At 41.7% G+C, this 20,724-nt stretch overlaps 2 protein-coding genes across 2 annotated transcripts; both read left to right on the forward strand.

Annotated features, from left to right (window-relative positions):
- Positions 1-7,020: 7,020 nt before the first annotated feature.
- On the forward strand, positions 7,021-14,626 carry LOC110487378 (zinc finger protein 239). The gene is made up of 2 exons (XM_021559308.2): positions 7,021-7,736; positions 13,181-14,626. The coding sequence occupies exons 1-2, from the start codon at positions 7,433-7,435 to the stop codon at positions 14,056-14,058; spliced, it is 1,182 nt and encodes a 393-aa protein (XP_021414983.1). The 5' UTR covers positions 7,021-7,432; the 3' UTR covers positions 14,059-14,626.
- A 1,018-nt stretch (positions 14,627-15,644) lies between these two features.
- On the forward strand, positions 15,645-19,749 carry LOC118938254 (zinc finger protein 180-like). The gene is made up of 2 exons (XM_036940702.1): positions 15,645-16,633; positions 18,434-19,749. The coding sequence occupies exons 1-2, from the start codon at positions 16,279-16,281 to the stop codon at positions 19,024-19,026; spliced, it is 948 nt and encodes a 315-aa protein (XP_036796597.1). The 5' UTR covers positions 15,645-16,278; the 3' UTR covers positions 19,027-19,749.
- Positions 19,750-20,724: the final 975 nt, after the last annotated feature.

Here is a 20,724-nt window from a genome sequence, read left to right on the forward strand (position 1 = left end):
GATACTGAACCTTTATTACTCCCTTCAGGGGATCTGACATGACCTCAAACCCTCCTTCGCCTAATCCACAGATGTCCATCCGCTTCCCCTATAGTAATCCTGTGATCTCCTCCCGTCCACCCAGCACATTCCACAGCCACTCTGTCTTTCTACAGATCTCACTCCTTTATATACTCTGCGTCTGATCTATCACGTCTTTAATATCTCAATGTTCAAAGTTTAGCCCGAATCCAACAGTCATAAAGTTACACTCCCTTTCAGTCGTTCAACTTCGGTAAAACATACTATGAGAAAATACAATCATTCCCCATGCCGACTGTCATGACGTTGCCCTCTTTGGGTACAGCAAGCCCCATCCCCCTCTCCCTGCCTCATACAACTAGGCTGCTGTGGTCAGAGAGGTAGTACATTCCGGGAGGAGATGATCTCCTCATGGCCACAGAGACAGAGTGAATTTTCATAGAGAACAAAGGCATTTCTTCCACCTCACAGAACTTGAGGTCTGAACAACATTTATGTTCCGGAGAAGGTATAAAAAATTGGTGAAGAATCCAGCTACGAACTTGTCCGTTTGTTACAACTTGGTGAAGCTCATGGGAGACGGTGCGGCCACATTACCATAACGCTGTTCAAAAATAGCCTCAGATATGAGGTTTACATCTAATTGTTGTATAAGATGAATCAGTGAGGATAATACTGTTTGTAAAATTGTGTAATGTGATTTTGGCCTGTTTAATGAAGGAAACTCCAATTCCCTTTTGAGTTTAACTAAATCAGAGGACCGCCCATGAGCCCAGTTAGGGTCGGGCATCCTGGGACAGGCCCTTTTCTGCAACTTCCGAATAAAACCCCAACTTTGAGATTGTCTGAACAGACCATGTTTTCTCTCAATCCGAGAGGACAAAGGTTGCAGACCAGCTTACCTCGACAACGAAAGGGCCAAGGTTTGAGTAGATGGCTGAATCTTTCAACCATACCACGTGGTTAAACTCTAGACTATCGATACCGACAGAATAAGAACAAGTCTTTTGATATTAATTACTAGTCTGCAGTTAGGAATTCGGTATCATTGAACTCGAAAAACGACAACCGCCGAAACACCGATCCATAACGACATGAATGAATGTCACTCTGAACTATCCATTCTAAGCACGACAGAGAGAGAGACGGACAAATCTACAAAATAAACAACATTTTCAGCAGAGATCCAGACGACACACTGAGCGTAAATATACAGTGGGCAAAAAAGTATTTAGTCAGCCACCAATTGTGCAAGTTCTCCCACTTAAAAAGATGAGAGAGGCCTGTAATTTTCATCATAGGTACACTTCAACTATGACAGACAAAATTAGAAAAAAAATCCAGAAAATCACATTGTAGGATTTGAAATGAATTTATTTGCAAATTATGGTGGAAAATAAGTATTTTGTCTGAATTACAGCTGTAAAGACCCTTTGGGAAGAATAAACTTGGTTAAGCTTCTCTGGTGTCCATGAGTTATTTACTCTGAAAAATTTGAACCTAACACCAAAATAGAAAGAGGAGTGGGAGGCCCCGGTGCACAACTGAGCAAGAAGACAGGTACATTTGAGTGTCTAGTTTGAGAAACAGATACCTCACAAGTCAACTCCGGGATGCTGGCCTTCTAGGCAGAGTTGCAAAGAAAAATACGTATCTCTGTCCAATGTCTGTGTTGTTTTTCCCATCTAAATCTTTTATTTTTATTGGCCAGTCTGAGAAATGGCTTTTTCTTTGCAACATCTCAGAGTCGCCTCTTCACTGTTGACGTTGAGACTGGTGTTTTAGGGGTACTATTTAATGAGTTGAGCACTTGTGAGCTTTTATTTAAAAAACAAGGACATCCTAAGTGACCCCAAACTTTTGAACGGTAGTGTAACTTATAAATGCCTCAAATATTTCAACTGTCTTACCCCATCAGAAACCAAAACATAACCAAAACATTGCATAACTCCACTGTATAGCCTCGAAACCTGGTTAAACTACCATTATGACATCATGGATGGCCAGTCGTTGTATTCATAGTGTAGTGAATTTAGGGGGTAGCCCTGAGCTGAACTCAAACCTGGGTTCAGCGACTGTCAAGCCAACACCTTATAAGTGTTACGCCAAGATGTCTGAACCTCTTGACGAGGTTGCTAGATTTTGGGTTACGGTTGCTACAATAGCTTTCTCTATGAATTTGAGAACGGCAACAGTTCCCCAGAAAAATCTGCAGTTGAAGCAATAACAAAGCTGTAATTCCACCACTGTTTTGGTAATAAGATGATGGGGCTGGAGAAATGTAACTACTCTCTGTCACGTTCTGACCATAGTTCTGTTATTTTATTCTTTGTTTTAGTATGGTCAGGGCATGAGTTGTGGTGGGCAGTCTATGTTTGTTTTTCTATGTTGGTTTTTGTGTTCGGCCTAGTATGGTTCTCAATCAGAGGCAGGTGTCGTTAGTTGTCTCTGATTGAGAATCATACTTAGGTAGCCTGGGTTTCACTTTTGGTTTGTGGGTGTTTGTTTCCGTGTGAGTGTTTTGGCCACACGGTACTGTTTCGGTTTTGTAAATTCATGTTGTTATTTTCTGTTTAGTGTTCTGAGTTTGAATTAAAAATCAGCATGAACACTTACCACGCTGCACTTTGGTCCGATCCTTACTCCTCCTCAGACGAAGAGGAGGAAATCCGTTACAGAAACACCCACCACAAGAGGACCAAGCAGCGTGGTAACGGGCAGCAGCAGCAGCGGCCGAAAACACAAGACTCCTGGACTTGGGAGGAGATTTTGGATGGCAAGGGACCCTGGGCCCAAGCAGGGGAATATCGCCACCCTGAAGCAGAGCTGGAGGCAGCGAAAGCTGAGTCTCCCGTCTGTCCTGAGCCGCCAGAGTCTCCCGTCTGTCCTGAGCCGCCAGAGTCTCCCGTCTGTCCTGAGCCGCCAGAGTCTCCCGTCTGTCCTGAGCCGCCAGAGTCTCCCGTCTGTCCTGAGCCGCCAGAGTCTCCCGTCTGTCCTGAGCCGCCAGAGTCTCCCGTCTGTCCTGAGCCGCCAGAGCCGACAGTCTTATCCTGAGCCGCCAGAGTCTCCCGTCTGTCCTGAGCCGCCAGAATCTCCCGTCTGTCCTGGGCCGCCAGAGTCTCCCGTCTGTCCTGAGCCGCCAGAGTCTCCCGTCTGTCCTGAGCCGCCAGAGTCTCCCGTCTGTCCTGAGCCGCCAGAGTCTCCCGTCTGTCCTGAGCCGCCAGAGTCTCCCGTCTGTCCTGAGCCGCCAGAGTCTCCCGTCTGTCCTGAGCCGCCAGAGTCTCCCGTCTGTCCTGAGCCGCCAGAGTCTCCCGTCTGTCCTGAGCCGCCAGAGTCTCCCGTCTGTCCTGAGCCGCCAGAGCCGGCAGTCTTATCCTGAGCCGCCAGAGCCGCCAGTCAACCAGGAGCCGCCAGAGCCGCCAGTCAACCAGGAGCCGCCAGTCAGCCAGGACCCGCCAGTCAGCCGCCGGAGCCGCCAGTCAGCCAGGAGTCGCCGGAGCTGTCAGCCAGCCAGGAGTCGCCGGAGCCGTCAGCCAGCCAGGAGCCATCAGCCAGCCAGGAGTCGCCGGAGTCCCCCACCTATCCGGCGCTGCCGGAGTCCCCCGACTATCCGGCGCTGCCGGAGTCCCCCGCCTGTTCGGCGCTGCCGGAGTCTCCCGCCTGTTCGGCGCTGCCGGAGTCTGCCGCCTGTCCGGCGCTGCCGGAGTCTCCCGCCTGTCCGGCGCTGCCGAAATCTCCCGTCCATTCGGTACCCATGGCTAGGGTCCCCAGTCGGAGGTCGACGGCGAGGGTCGCCGCTCGTAAGAGGCCACGGGGGCGGTTGAAGTGGGCTCCACGTCCCACGCCAGAGCCGCCACCGCGGACAGACGCCCACCCAGACCCTCCCGTATAGGTTCAGGTTTTGCGGCCGGAGTCCGCACCTTTGGGGGGGATACTGTCATGTTCTGACCATAGTTCAGTTATTTTATTCTTTATTTTAGTATCGTCAGGGCATGAGTTGGGGTGGGCAGTCTATGTTGGTTTTTCTATGTTGGTTTTTGTGTTCGGCCTCGTATGGTTCTCAATCAGAGGCAGGTGTTGTTAGTTGTCTCTGATTGAGAATCATACTTAGGTAGCCTGGGTTTCACTCTTGGTTTGTGGGTGTTTGTTTCCGTGTGAGTGTTTTGGCCACACGGTACTGTTTCGGTTTTGTAAATTCACATTGTTATTTTTTGTTTAGTGTTCTGAGTTTGAATTAAAAATCAGCATGAACACTTACCTCGCTGTACTTTGGTCCGATCCTTACTCCTCCTCAGACGAAGAGAAGGTTATCCATTACACTCTCAAATTCATAGACAGAGCTATGGATGCAAGGACTGACCATCGATGATATCAACATTATAGTTTTAACCATGTTGAGGCTACAGTGGTGGGTTACATTGTTTCTACACATAGGAGTGAAAAAAATATTATTGTGGGTTCTGATGGGGTACAACAGTTGAACTAAGCTCATGAGGCATGTGTTGTATTCTTCAAGAATCAATGGCTATAAATAAACACATTTAAAATGTCTAAATATGGATGTAGCTATTGCAGATTGCCCCTTTAACACAACACATTAGTTCAACAACTGCAGAGTTTGTGCCTATGTTTTTAAGACCCCTCTATTTTTGTTTAATTCACGGCTTTAGCACACTCCACCAACCCTGATGTCCTAGTCGTGTCTGAATCATTAATTAGGAAGGCCACCAAAATTCCTGAAATTTCCATCTCCAACTACAACATCTTCCGACAAGATAGAACTGCCAAAGGGGGCGGAGTTGCAATCTACTGCAGAGATAGCCTGCAGAGTTCTGTCATACTATCCAGGTCTGTACCCAAACAATTCGAGCTTCTATTGTTAAAAATCTACCTTTCCAGAAACACGTCTCTCACCATTGACCCCCTTCAGCCCCAATCTGTGCCCTGGAAAACATATGTGAATTGATTGCCCCCCATCTATCTTCAGAGTTAGTACTGTTAGGTGACCTAAACTGAGATATGCTTAACACCCCGGCCGTCCTACAATCTAAGCTAGATGTCCTCAATCTCACACAAATTATTAAGGGACCTGCCAGGTACAACCCTAAATCCGTAACCATGGGCACCCTCTACGCAGACGACACCATTCTGTATACATCTAGCCCTTCTTTGGACACTGTGTTAACCTTTTGTGACTAGGGGGCAGTATTTTCATTTTTGGAAAAAAAACGTTCCCGTAGTGAACGGGATATTTCGTCAGGACAAGATGCTAGAATATGCATATAATTGACAGCTTAGGATAGAAAACACTCTAAAATGTCCAAAACTGTAAAAATATTGTCTGTGAGTATAACAGAACTGATGTTGCAGGCGAAAGCCTGAGAAAAATCCAATCCGGAAGAGCCTCATGTTTTGAAAGCGCTGCGTTCCAATGCGTCCCTATTGAGCAGTGAATGGGCTATCAATCCGATTACTCTTTCTCCGTATTCCCGAAAGTGTCTACAGCATTGTGACGTAGTTTTACGCATTAATGTTGAAGAATAAGTGGTCACCTGATGGCTCCCAGGATGACTCTCGTGTAAAATACAGAGGTAGCCATTACTCCAATCGGTCCTACTGAAAAATGAATAGTCCCGATGGATATATTATCGAATAGATATTTGAAAAACACCTTGAGGATTGATTATAAACAACGTTTGCCATGTTTCTGTCGATATTATGGAGCAAATTTGGAATATTTTCCACTGTTTTCGTGACTGCAATTTCCGGGCGATTTCTCAGCCAAACGTGAAAGAACAAACGGAGCTATTTCGCCTACAAAAATAATATTTTGGGGTAAAAGGAACATTTGCTATCTAACTGGGAGTCTCTTGAGTGAAAACATCCGAAGCTCATCAAAGGTAAATGATTTCATTTGATTGCTTTTCTGATTTCCGTGACCAAGTTACCTGCTGCTAGCTGGACAAAATGCTATGCTAGGCTATTGATAAACTAACACAAATGCTTGTCTAGCTTTGGCTGTAAAGCATATTTTGAAAACCTGAGATGACATGGTCATTAAAGGCTAAGCTGTGTCTCAATATATTTCATTTGTGATTTTCATGAATCGGAATATTTTCTAGGAATATTTATGTCCGTTGCGTTATGCTAATTCGTGTCAGTCGATGATTACGCTCCCGCATGCCATGCCTTCGGGGAAACCGAACCCAGATATCCAGTTTCCTTCTCTTCATCTTCTTCTTCCAATGTGACAGTCATCTCCCCCTCCACCTCCTCCTTCACTCCAAAAACTGCATCCTCCTCTTTCTCTTCCTCCTCTTCTTTTACTGTAACATCCTCCTCCTCTTTCACTCTGAACGGGTCTTCCTCTTCTTTCACTGTAACATCTTTCTCTTCTTCTTTCACTGTAACATCCTCACCCTCTACTTGTTTTTGTATTTTGACATCCTCTTCCTCGACAACGTTCAGCCACAGACCCTCTTTCTCCGTCCAGCAGACCTCCTCTTCTTTAGCAGGAGGAGAGTAGTTTAGTGAGCTCATGGTCGGGGATGTTAGCTAGGCTAATGCTAACTTAATCAGCCCCGCTAGCTGACTAATAACAACAACACCGTAAATATGAAATTAAATCGGATAACTAACTAGACGACAGAAGAGGGGTTAAAACACAGTGGCCAATATACACTAAAGCGTCTAAAGAGCTTTATTGGTTTGGCTATTTTGTCTAGCAAGCTACCGAGGTGGCTGACTAACTGTTGCTGCTGTTGAAAGAAGCCTCTGTCCACTAGATTTTACATCACACTAGCAGTATGGCCTTAAAGCCCCACACCAGACCTAGTCTGTTCATTATATACATCTACATGAGGTATTGTTACACCATGTAGGAGCAGAAAAGACTGACAGTAGCCAGCTACTTATTTAGATTTAGTATGACTGAATGAAACTGCCTTAAATGTGCTGTAGTAAACATTTTTTATTCGCACTAATCAATCAACACATTCCTGTCTTTGTATGTCTCAATATAATAGTATTATTTAATTAAATCCATTTAAAATCATCTTTGTCTGAAAATAAAATATGATCCTCAACTGCGTTTCCCCTCCAGTCAGCAGACGGCGATGTGCGTCTTTCAGGCGACGCTGCCAGCGTGACGTATAATCTAGTGGACGGTTCTTCATAAACAGCTCGTCAACCACCTCGGTAGCTTGCTAGCCAACATAGCCGAACGATTAAAGCTCTTACGCTTTCGGTGTATATTAGCTATTGTGTTTTAGACACACTTCTGTTGTATCTACTTGTTAACCTATTCAATTTAATATTACGTTATTTTGTATTAGTCAGCTATAGTAGTTGGCTCGTTAAGTTAGCACTAGCCTAGTTGCTAATGACAGCTAGCTAGCTAACATCCCCGACCATGAGCTCCATTAACTACTCCCCTCCTGTTAAAGAAGAGGAGGTCTGCTGGGCGGAGAAAGAAGCTCTTGTGAAAGAGGAGGAGGAAGAAGAGGATGTCACAGTAAAACAAGAGGGTGAGGCTGTTACAGTGAAAGAAGAGAAAGATGTTTCAGTGAAAGAAGAGGAAGATGCCTTCAGAGTGAAAGAGGAGGATGTTACAGTAAAAGAAGAGGAGGCAGAGAAAGAAGAGAATGCAGTTTTTGAAGTGAATGAGGAGAAAGAGAGAATATTGACAGAGGAGTCAGGAGATCTGATTACCACCCGTAAGTACTGTCTTTAAAACGGGCTCTAACTCTCCAAAGTTTTGACCGAATGTGTGGTTTTAAAGCAGCGTGCTACTGAAATTCTATACTTGAAAATGTTGTTCTCTACTATAGGAATTTATGTTATAATATAATGTTAAAGCTACATTTTAAAATAGGTGATAAAGCCCTGAATGCTGATTGGCTGACAGCTGTGGTATGTCAGGCCGTATACCATGGGTATGACAACATGTATTTTTACCCTTCTAATTACACTGGTAACCAGTTTATAATTGCAATAAGCCACCTCGGGTTTGTGATATATGGCCAATATACCACAGCTAAGGGCTGTATCCAGGAACTCTGCGTTGTTGTGCATAAGAACAGTCTTTAACCATGCTATATTGGCCATATACCACACTTTCTCGGGCCTTATTGCTTAACTGTGACACGTGTAGAGAGTCCCCCCCACCCTCCACAAAATCACAACTTAATTGTCTCACAGAGTGGCAAACAAGTTATAAACTAAACGTTTGACGTGTGTCTATTGTAGACCTTGCATGGCGTGTGTATACCCACAAAAAGCAGATTTCTAAATAATGTTGGAGAAACACAGAAAATAAGAAGCATTATTGACATGAAATGGACAAGCGCTTTGGGGAGACTGAACATATTAGCAAACGTTTGTTAGTCGACAAAAAACATGGCCAAAATAGCCATTTCAAGGAAAGGCTGAACTAAAGAATGATCATTTAGAAAAGATAGTAATTATAACTTTAGAGATGAAGTGGGCCACCAACAAAACGTTATTAACATTGGATCAAATGCAGCCTATAACAATGACTGAAATAGTAATATATGTTATTATATAGAGCTCTGCTCAGCCTGTAAACATGACATGATCTATTATTATAGAGCTCTGCTCAGCCAATAAACATGACATTATCTATTATTATAGAGCTCTGCTCAGCCTATAAACATTACATTATATATTATTATAGAGCTCTGCTCAGCCTGAAACATGACATTATCTATTATTATAGAGCTCTGCTCAGCCTATAAACATTACATTATATATTATTACAGAGCTCTGTTCAGTCAATAAACATGACATTCCCTGAGAAATTAGATTTGGAGCTCTACATCCTTTGTTTTTAAATTTCACCGTCACCAAGTTTATTATTAATGATGTAATGTTGTGAAGACTGACCTTGGGTTATTGAGGGATCTAGTCTGGATTAAACCTCATAAGAAGACAGTTTTATCATGTGGATATTTCATTCAGGTCTCTCTTTAGACAAATTACTCTGTCTTTGGCAGGAGAGAGACCAGACTCTCACTCTGACAGCAGAAAGAGTCCTTCAGAGGAACCAGACATAGAAATGCCCAAACCAGCGAGATGACACCACTGCTCCTACTGTGGAAATAGTTTTACCCGATTACTACATCGGAAAGCACATGAGAGAATACATACAGGAGAAAAGCCCTTCCACTGTTCCCAGTGTGAAAATAGTTTTAGGTGGTTAACGAGTCTGAAAAAGCATGAGAGGGGACACACACAAGAAAAGCTCTACCAATGCTCCCTGTGTGGAAAGAGTTTTACCAAGTCAATGCGCCTGACAAGGCATGACAGGACACACTCAGGAGGGGATAAGACATACCACTGCTCCCAGTGTGGAAAGAGATTTAACCGGTAAAGGCATCTGAATAAGCATGAAAGAATACATACACAGAAGGAGAAGACATACCACTGCTCTCAGTGTGGAAAGACATTTTCCCAGTCAGAGGACCTGACATCACATGTGAGAATAGAGAGACTGTGTTCTGACTTGTGTTTTTGACTGGGAATTTGTGTTTTTGTTTGTCACATTAAATCATATTGTTTAAATTAAATCAGACATGAAAATCTGACCAAAACAACAGGCCTGTTTCTGTTGTTTATTCACCTTGATCTAAAATCACATTAAATATTTTAAAATTTGTATTTTGATTGATTGTATACAAGTATAAACCCTCTGATGTAATTCATAATATGATTTGGATATTGTTAAATGTAAATTATTATATAAGGAAGGAAGTAGCCTTGGCTTGTAGCTGTTTCTGTAGTGTGAGGCAGCTTGATGTACGAGTACTTCCCCTGGACAGGACTCTAGTCTATTAAGTTATTATATAGATTAATTGAATTTTGCTACTCTTCACTCCAACCTTGAATTTGATTTGATATATGATTTGGATATTGCTAAATTACTTTGTTTGGATACAGCTGCAGCCAAATATATTGGCACCCTTGCACTTAGATATAATTCCCTATTTCTTCTCAAGTCAGTTGAAATTGATGGTGGTCTAGTACCACTACTTTACTATGATGGTCTCCACCTTGTTATTGTACTAGTACCACTACTATACTATGATGGTCTCCACACCTTGTTATTGTACTATCTCCACTACTATACTATGATGGTCTCCACATCTTATTGTACTAGCTCCACTACTAGTACCACTACTATACTATGATGGTCTCCACATCTTATTGTACTAGCTCCACTACTAGTACCACTACTATACTATGATGGTCTCCACCTTGTTATTGTACTAGCTCCACTACTAGTACCACTACTATACTATGGTCTCCACACCTTGTTATTGTACTAGCTACACTACTAATACCACTACTATACTATGATGGTCTCCACATCTTATTGTACTAGCTCCACTACTAGTACCACTACTATACTATGATGGTCTCCACATCTTATTGTACTAGCTCCACTACTAGTACCACTACTATACTATGGTCTCCACACCTTGTTATTGTACTAGCTACACTACTAATACCACTACTATACTATGATGGTCTCCACACCTGGTTATCAAATCTATTTTTATAAAGCCCTTTTTACATCAGCTGATGTCACAAAGTGATATATAGAATCTCAGCCTAAAACCCCAAACAGCAATGCAGATGTAGAAGCACGGTGGCTCCCCAATTAAGGTTCAACCAGCTGCCTGTAGTTGAGAGGTAGTTCTGTAGTTGTATACAGCCAGACTGGAAGGGTTCATGTAGATTGTTGGTAGAGAGGTAGTTCTGTAGTTGTATACAGCCAGACTGGAAGGGTTCATGCAGATTGTTGGTAGAGAGGTAGTTCTGTAGTAAACTAGTCAGACTAGAAGGCTTCATGCACATTTTCTCAAGGTTGGTTTGATGGAGGCAGTTTTAAGGGAATTAGGCACAGTGCCTGAATTAAGAAAGTGATTTATGATTGTATGAGTCCTGTGGGAACAGGGTCCAAGGGGCAGGTAGTTGACCTCATATTATGGACCATTTCAGAGACAGATGTTGGGGTTGTCAATGAGAATGTGGTGAAACTGCAGCTGGGAGGCTCAGTATGAAGCAGGGGGGCAGGTCTGAATAAAGGGGTAGATTGTACAGTGAAGTAAATGCTCTTTATTTTGGATTTTAGGATTTGAAAAATGCATGAAAAATAGTACTTTATTCAATGGAGTGGGTAAAGGAGGAGTTAGCGAGTGGTTGAACTAATTTCTTTACTACAGAAAATATAATTATTGGGTTCCCGTCACCATTTGCAATGAGATTGGTGAAGTATAACTTGTGTGCAGTGTTCAGTGCCTCTTTGTATGCAGTCTGTTGATATACCAGGTCCTAATTGCATCAGTTAACTGGAGAATAGCTCAAGGAAAACAAAGCTTTCTCCCAGCAGCTTTCATAGAACGTAGATCACTGTTAAACTAGGCTGCAGAGCGTTTGTTTGACTGAATTAATATGACATTGCCTTAAATGCAGCGTTAGATGTAGTTTAAATTCTCATTCATTACAAATCTTCACTAATCAATCAACACATGCTTTCATTTCGACATATCAATATAATATTATTATTTAATGAAACATTTTAAAAATACCCTTTTTTTGTCAGGAAATAAAATAAACATTTACTAATACTGCGTTACCCACTCCAGTCAGCTGATAACAATGCTGCCAGTGTGACGTATAATCTAGTGGACGGGACCCTTCAACAACAACAGCGAGTCAGTCACTTCAGTAGCTTGCTAGGCGACATGGCCTAAACGTTCAAGCTTTTTAGACTGTTTCAGTGCATATTTGCTCATGTGTTTTAAACATACTTCTGTTTTATAGTTAGTTGCCCCATTTATTTTCATATTTACGTTGTTAGTCAGGCAGATGTCTAAAATTTGCCTAGCACTAGGCTAGTCGCTAATGATATCTAGCTAGCTAACAACCCCGAACATGAGCTCCCTAAACTACTCTCCTCCTGTTAAAAAAGAGGAGGTCTGCTGGACGGAGAAAGAAGCTCTGGGGCTGAACATTGTCGTGAAAGAGGAGAAGGAAGAAGAGGATGTCACAGTAAAAAAACAAGAAGTAGAGGGTGATGCTGTTACAGTGAAAGAAGAATAGAAAGACGTTTCAGTGAAAGAAGAAGGGAAAGCGGAGGATGCAATTCTTGAAGTGAAAGAGGAAGGAGAGGAGGAGACAGAAGGTCAGATTAACACCAGTAAATACTAATATTAAATAACGGGGGCACAAACGCTGCAGTTGTTGAACTGATGAATACAATCGTGGTTTTAAAGCAGCTGTGGTTTTTGTTTTGCATACATTTTAAAATGAAAAATCTGGTGAGTCTGAGTCTGGTGTAATTTCGTTACTCTGGAGTTGCCCAGCTCCTAACTTCTCAACAAATATATAAACGCAACAATTTCAAAGATTTTACTGACTTACAGTTCATAGAAGTCAATTGAAATAAATTCATTAGGCCCTAATCTATGGATTTCACGACTGGGCAGGTGTGCTGCCATAGGCCACTCACTGGGGTGCAAGGCCCAGCCAATCAGAATGAGTTTTCCACACAAAAAGGCTTTATTACAGACAGAAATACTCCTCAGCACCCCCTCCTCAGATGACCCCGCATGAAACATGGGACCAACACTTTCCATGTTGCATTTATTTTTTTGTTCAGTATATACACTTAGGAACACATGTCAGCGTAGAGCCCTGAACTATAATAATAAGTCAGCAGTTTATCTGGCAGGACAGTGTGGTGTGTTGTGATATGGAGGCACTTTGGTGATTCTTGATGTTCACTTGTACAACTATTCATCATTACTATTGTATTTCAATTAATTATTTTAACACATTGGTTAAAAGACTCTTGTCACAAAAATGTGATTACATGGAGCAATATACCACATTACTTCATGCTTAAATTTCTTGTTTTACAAACATTGCCAAGCTGCTCATTCATTTCTTGTTGTTGTGATTATTGGTGTAGTCAGTCATTGCAAAAAAATATTTGGTAGAAAATCAGTGGCGTGTATTTTCTTTCATCTGCCTGCTACACTGGCTGGTGGACCAACAAGACAACAGGACTTAGAAAACATTTGTCAAAGTTTGTAAAAACATTCACTACATTGACTATCTGACTTTCACACAGGAGGGAGATGTGACCATCGTGGATCCTCTGGGGAGTCTCAACAACATCATGATGCTGAAGAGGCAGAGAAGAGTCTCTCCAGATCAGAACACCTCAAGAAACACCAGCAGAGACACACAGGAAAGAAACCACATTGCTGCTCTGACTGTGGGAAACGTTTCAAATCTTCATCAGAACTTAAAAATCACCAGCGAGTACACACAGGAGAGAAGCCTTATAGCTGTGATCAATGTGGGAAGAGTTTTACTCATTCAAGTAATCTGAAAACACACCAGAGAACACACACAAGAGATAAGCCTTACAGCTGTGAACAGTGTGGCAAGAGTTTTACTCAGGCAAGCAACCTGGTATCACACCAGAGAACACACACAGGAGAGCAGCCATACAGCTGTGATCAGTGTGGCAAGAGTTTTACTCAGTCAAGCAACCTGGTATCACACCAGAGAATACACACAGGAGAGCAGCCATATAGCTGTGAGCAATGTGGGAAAAACTTTTCTCGGGGAGAACGCCTTAAAGAGCACCAGAGAACACACACAGGAGAGAAGCCTTATATCTGTGACCAGTGTGGCAAGAGTTTTACTCAGTCACGCAACCTGCTATCACACCAGAGAACACACACAGGAGAGCAGCCATATAGCTGTGAGCAATGTGGCAAGAGTTTTACTCAGTCAAGCAACCTGGTATCACACCAGAGAACACACACAGGAGAGCAGCCATATAGCTGTGAGCAATGTGGGAAAAGCTTTTCTCGGATAGAACACCTTAAAGGACACCAGAGAACACACACAGGAGAGAAACCTTATAGCTGTAATCAGTGTGGGAAGAGTTTTACTCAGTCAAACAGCCTGAATAGACACCAGAGAACACACACATGATAGAAATCGTATAGCTGTAATCAGTGTGGGAAGAGTTTTATCACCAGAGAGCACACACAGGAGACACTGCTCTGCTCTGACTTTGAAGAGCTTTGCTTCCCTAAGAAACCTGACACAACACCAGAGAACACACACAGGAGAGAGTCCTTATAGCTGTGATCAGTGTGACCAGAGATACTCTCATTCAAGTGGTCTGATTAAACATCAGAAAATACATGCAGGAGATCCACAGGGTGTAGAATGACCAACACCAGACCTATATACATCAAATCACATTTTATTTGTCACATACACTTGTTTAGCAGATGTTATTGTGGGTGTAGCAAAATGCTTGTGTTTCTAGCTCCAACAGTCCAGTAATATCTAACAAGTAATATTTAACAATACACACAATCTAAAGGAATGGAATTAAGAATATATAAATCTTTGGCCGAGCGATGCCAGAGCAGCGTAGACTAAGATACAGTAGAATAGAATAGAATACAGTACATACAGTCGGACAAAAAAGTATTTAGTCAGCCACCAATTGTGCAAGTTCTCCCACTTAAAAAGATGAGAGGCCTGTAATTTTCATCATAGGTACACTTCAACTATGACAGACAAAATGAGGGGAAAAAATCCAGAAAATCACATTGTAAGATTTTTCTAAGATTTGCAAATTATGGTGGAAAATAAGTATTTGGTCAATAACAAAAGTTTATCTCAATACTTGGTTATATACCCTTTGTTGGCAATGACAGAGGTCAAATGTTTTCTGTAAGTCTTCACAAGGTTTTCACACACTGTTGCTGGTATTTTGGCCCATTCCTCCATGCAGATCTCCTCTAGAGCAGTGATGTTTTGGGGCTGTTGCTGGGCAACATGGACTTTCAACTCACCTCCAAAGATTTTCTATGGGGTTGAGATCTGGAGACTGGCTAGGCCACTCCAGGACCTTGAAATGCTTCTTACGAAGCCACTCCTTCGTTGCCCGGGCGGTGTGTTTGGGATCATTGTCATGCTGAAAGATCCAGCCACGTTTCATCTTCAATGCCCTTGCTGATAGAAGTTTTCACTTAAAATCTCACTATACATGGCCCCATTCATTCTTTCCTTTACATGGATCAGTCGTCCTGGTCCCTTTGCAGAAAAACAGCCCCAATGCATGATGTTTCCACCCCCATGCTTCACAGTAGGTATGGTGTTCTTTGGATCCAACTCGGCATTCTTTGTCCTCCAAACGCGACGAGTTGAGTTTTTACCAGAAAGTTATATTTTGGTTTCATCTGACCATATGACATTCTCCCAATCTTCTTCTGGATCATTCAAATGCTCTCTAGCAAACTTCAGACGGGCCTGGACATGTACTGGCTTAAGCAGGGGGACACGTCTGGCACTGCAAGATTTGAGTCCCTGACGGCGTAGTGTGTTACTGATGGTAGGCTTTGTTACTTTGGTCCCAGCTCTCTGCAGGTCATTCACTAGGTCCCACCGTGTGGTTCTGGGATTTTTGCTCACCGTTCTTGTGATCATTTTTACCCCACGGGGTGAGATCTTGCGTGGAGCCCCAGGTCGAGGGAGATTATCATTGGTCTTGTATGTCTTCCATTTCCTAATAATTGCTCCCACAGTTGATTTCTTCAAACCAAGCTGCTTACCTATTGCAGATTCAGTTTTCCCAGCCTGGTGCAGGTCTACAATTTTGTTTCTGGTGTCCTTTGACAGCTCTTTGTGTATCAATAACTAGGTGCTTATTTTGATATCTAGTTATGACTGAATCAGAAATACAGATGTGGAGTAGATGTAGAGTTTGTTTTAAATTCTCATAAAAATCTGACCTAATCAAACAACACTTGTTGCTCTTTGTACGTGTTGATATAATATTCATATTTAATGGAGTGGAAAAAAACATTTCCCTAAACTGCTTAATAATATTGTAATTCAATGAAGGAAGAAAAAAGTTTTCCCTCCAGACAGCAGATGGCAATATGTGTCTTTCAGGCGATGTTTCTAGTGTGACGTATAATCTAGTGGACGGAACGCTTCTTCAACAACTGCAGCCACCTCGGTAGCTCGCTAGCCAACAGTCGGAACGTTCAAGATCTTTTGACAATTTCGTGGTTTAATTGCCACTATGATTTAAACATACTCATGTGGAAACAACTAGATACCCCATTTAATTTAATATTTACGTTGTAAGTCAACTAGCTGGCTAATGCTAACTAGCCATTATCCCCGAACATGAGTTCACCAAGCTACTCTCCTCCTGATAAAGAAGAGGTGGTCTGCTGGACGGAGAAAGAAGCTCTCGTGAAAGAGGAGGCGGAAGAGGAGGCTGTTACAATACACAAACAAGTAGAGGGTGAGGGTGTTAAGGTGAAAGAAGAGAAAGAAGAGAAAGACGCGTTCAGAGTGAAAGAGGATGAGGATGTTACTGTGAAAGAAGAGGAGGAAGATGCAGTTTTTGGAGTGGAGGATGAAGTGAAAGAAGATGAAGACGTTTTTGGAATGAAGGATGAAGAGGGGGAGATTACTGTCACATTAGAGGAGGACGAAGAAGAGAAGACTGGAGAACTTATTAACACCAGTAAATACAGTGAGTACTACCTTATAAAACAGGGACATTGATCTGATTAACACCAGTAAATACAGTGAGTACTATCTTAAAAAACAGGGGAACACAAACTCTTCAGTTGTTGAACTAATGTGTGATTTTACATTCTACACTTGAATATGTTTTTGTACTGTAGGAATTGTTCATGGCGTCCTCTATTGATTTAAAAAAAAAAAAATTCCTGTCGAAATTGATATAAAAATACAGTATAAACACACTAAAGGGAAACAAATGAAATGAATGTTTTGAGCAAAATAGTTTATTTTTTTGACAATTGCAAACTGGAAGGAGTGCATGATGTCATACATAGTAAGGCTTTCAAGGGGTTGGCTTGATGGGATGTCGTGATGTCATCCAATAGGCGACTGATCCTAATGTGAACATTAATTATTCTTTTAAAAATCCTTCCTGTTCTGTCAAGTTGGTTGTTGATCATTGCAAGAAAGCCAATTTCAAGTCTTGCCATTGACTTTCAAGACGATTTAAGTCCAAACTGTAACTAGGCCACTCAGGAACATTCAATGTCATCTTGGTAAGCTCCTCCAGTTTAGATTTGGCCTTGTGGTTTAGGTTATTGTCCTGTTAGGACAGTTTTTCATATTCAGATCTCTGAAATGCACTCTACCTACATAACATTTAGTGTCTCCTTATATTACGCTGGGAAAACAGTTTTCATGGGCACAGAAATCCTAAATAATTTCAGAGTTTGCTAAATCCAATGGTTCTAGCCGAGAGTCACCTTAACTTTATTGACAACACCCCAATGGATGCTGTCATTAATGCGGTTCTTCAATAATTACACATAATACTTAATACTATAGCTGTTTAGTTACAGTCACATGTTCAACTATCATCAGCTGATCCAGGAAATCATTTTCTGAATGCCAGTCAAATGACAAACATCACGACATGGGTATATTTGTTGTTAGGTGAAGTTATGGGTCCTACAGTAGGTCTATGTTGTTGTTAGCTGAAGTTATGGGCCAATTTGTAAACAATTAGTGAACAAACCCTCATTGTCAGGCTGATGGCAAAGCTAGCCAAAGAGCATTTTACTGGTTGAAGTGTTTTTTTCGTATAAAGCAGTTGATTTGAGACAAAAACAAAAACATTACATTAAGCAGGAGAGATTCAAACGAGCCTTACAATTATAATCCAAAAGTTATGCGTATTGCACTCAAGCTATTTTTGCTGTCAGCCTATGAGAACTCCCCTGAGTTTTCCCCCACGGTGGTGAATTAGTGAATAGACACAGAGCTTAATGTGAGTTTCCTTGAGTAGCACTCCTGATCTTGCGCTATAATATTCAGAATACATTGTGGAAAACTAAAGTCTTCGCTCACCATTTTGGCTCCAGGCAGATATACTACATCCATAACTAGTGGTTTCCTCATTAGCAGGGAGGAGTTTCTACAACCAGATATACTACATCCATAATTAGTGGTTTCCTCATTAGCATGGAGGAGATTCTGCAACCAAATTGTGTGTGCATCGCCCTCCTGCCGCAATTTTAGTAAACACAGAAAGGGGCGTATATTGGAGACCAAAAGTCATCTGGCACACTGATTAGAGTTTCAACAACACAAATAATAATACATTTCTAGCCTACAATCATCAATTTTACTACTGTGAAAACAAGACAATTGTCATATAATTTAACAGATGTAAATTATTGTACAACTTCATGACAATGCTCTGGGCATCAACGTTTATCTCAAATAAACAGTGGATTTCTGCTGTTGTGGGCCTTTAACCATCTGTCTGATATTTTCGCTAACACAGGAGAGAGATGTGAATATCGTGGATCCTCTGGGGAGCCTCAACAACATCATGATGCTGACGAGGCAGAGAAGAGTCTCTCCAGATCAGGACACCTCAAGAAACACCAGCAGAGACCCACAGGAAAGAAACCACACTGCTGCTCTGACTGTGGGAAACGTTGCAAATCTTCATCAGAACTTAAAAATCACCAGCGAGTACACACAGGAGAGAAATCTTATAGCTGTGATCAATGTGGGAAGATTTTTACTATATCTAGCCATCTGACTAGACACCAGAGAACACACACAGGAGAGAAATCTCATAGCTGTGATCAATGTGGGAAGAGTTGTACTACATCTAGCCATCTGACTAGACACCAGCGAGTACACACAGGAGAGAAACCTTATAGCTGTAGTCAGTGTGGAAAGAGTTTTACTCAGCTAAACAGCCTGAAAGAACACCAGAGAACACACACAGGAGAGAAATCTCATAGCTGTGATCAATGTGGGAAGAGATACTCTGATAAAAGATCTCTGATCAAACATCAAAACATACATGAAGGAGTTGAATTTGAAAAATCATATCAAATAATGTCACAATGTAGAATGTTTTAACATTGTAGTAGGAGTATTTTAATGATGTCACAATGTAGAACCCGAAATGTTTGTCCTCTGTTCTATTGGCTTCAACATAATATGGATATTAGCCCCAGGTGAAAAATCCAGGCTCTGAATTGAAAGAGTACTATTTATGTTATTTAACAAAAAGTGACAAACAAAAAAAGAGTTGTGTTAAACGTACCACGTTGGTGACCCACTTGAATCAAAATGCAACACTTCAAAATGTAGCTAGCTGTTTTCTACAAATTGTCCTCTAACCAGGGATGTACACATTATTCCCCGATTCCGTGTGGTTTTTGAGCTGTTAGTTTTAACAGGACGTGCAACCTCATTTCCCTTCTGTCGCACAAATGATTTTAGCATGATATCGATGAGTGATGACAAATAAGTGTTGTGTTCCTTTGTTCAACGTCCCCTACATTTAAATGTATCACGCCCAAATGCAGCTGACTGTCTTCTGCAGGTTGTCCTCTAACCAGTGAAGTAAAAATGTTATCCCGTTTCCATGTGTTTTGTTTAGTTGTGTTAGTAAGTAATATGATTATGATTATTGTGGCAGATGTTTGTGTATACAGTATGGCCCATTTTACGTTTAGGTTTTCAATATATCACAAACTGTTTCTGCATATTGGTTGTTGATTTGTACATGTTAAAATTGTGTGTTGACATTGGGCTATCCCACCTAGCAAAATGTAATAAAAAAATGCTTTGAAAAAAGGACTATGCAACCAAATATTTCATATTTACATTTCATATAACATTTAGTAATCATAATTATTTATGTAACCAACTGACAATTTTGGGTATAATTATATTGACATTTTTGCTCTGCTTTTAGAATATCAGGGTTCATTCTCAGATGTGCCAACCCAAATGTACTAGAGCATGACATTAGGGACTGGGCCCAGATCCAACAACATGCCTATCGAGTGAACCCTGAAAGATTTTCTCAGGGGTTGGCAGTCAAATAGTTTTGCATTTAGCCATTGCGTTGCCACGGATCACAATTTATTTTGACTTATTGGAGATGAGTTTTTGTCAGGAGAATTCTATACTCCTGTTCATTTACCAATTCAATTAAGTTACCCTTAGTCTGTTATATCAGGATTTGTAAGATACTGATAGAAAAGGAAAGAGGCCCTATGAGATGGTTTGGGATGAATCGGACCGCAGAGTGAAGGAAAAGCAGCCAACAGGTGCTCAGCATATGTGGGAACTCCTTCAAGACTGTTGGAAAAGCATTCCAGGTGAAGCTGGTTGAGAGAATACAAAGAGTGTGCAAAGCTGTCATCAAGGCAAAGGGTGGCTACTTTGAATTATTTAAAATATAAAATTGATTTGTTTAACACAGTTTAACACAGTCTACCAAAGTTAAATGTTTATTCATGGGAACGTTCTGACGTGTACAGTACAGGACCTTCAATTTATAGCGACACACATACTTCCACACCAACCATCAAACCCGCCTGCCAATAGAGCCTAGGGGAGTACATGAGAATAGTGTCTTCCTACCCTCCCCTAAGATAGGGAGAGACCTGGGACTGGGAAGTTCTCAGTGTCCCAGCCAAGGTCTCCCCGGATCTGGCTCAGACAGATAGTCTGTTCTCAAAACACTAGACACATTGTTCCCAAACTTTGATTCGGACTAAAACCACACAAAGTATTATAATATAATCATTGAATGAGTCTAAC

Source organism: Oncorhynchus mykiss, chromosome 13 (genome assembly GCF_013265735.2).
Source record: "Oncorhynchus mykiss isolate Arlee chromosome 13, USDA_OmykA_1.1, whole genome shotgun sequence".
Taxonomy (NCBI): Eukaryota; Metazoa; Chordata; class Actinopteri; order Salmoniformes; family Salmonidae; genus Oncorhynchus; species Oncorhynchus mykiss.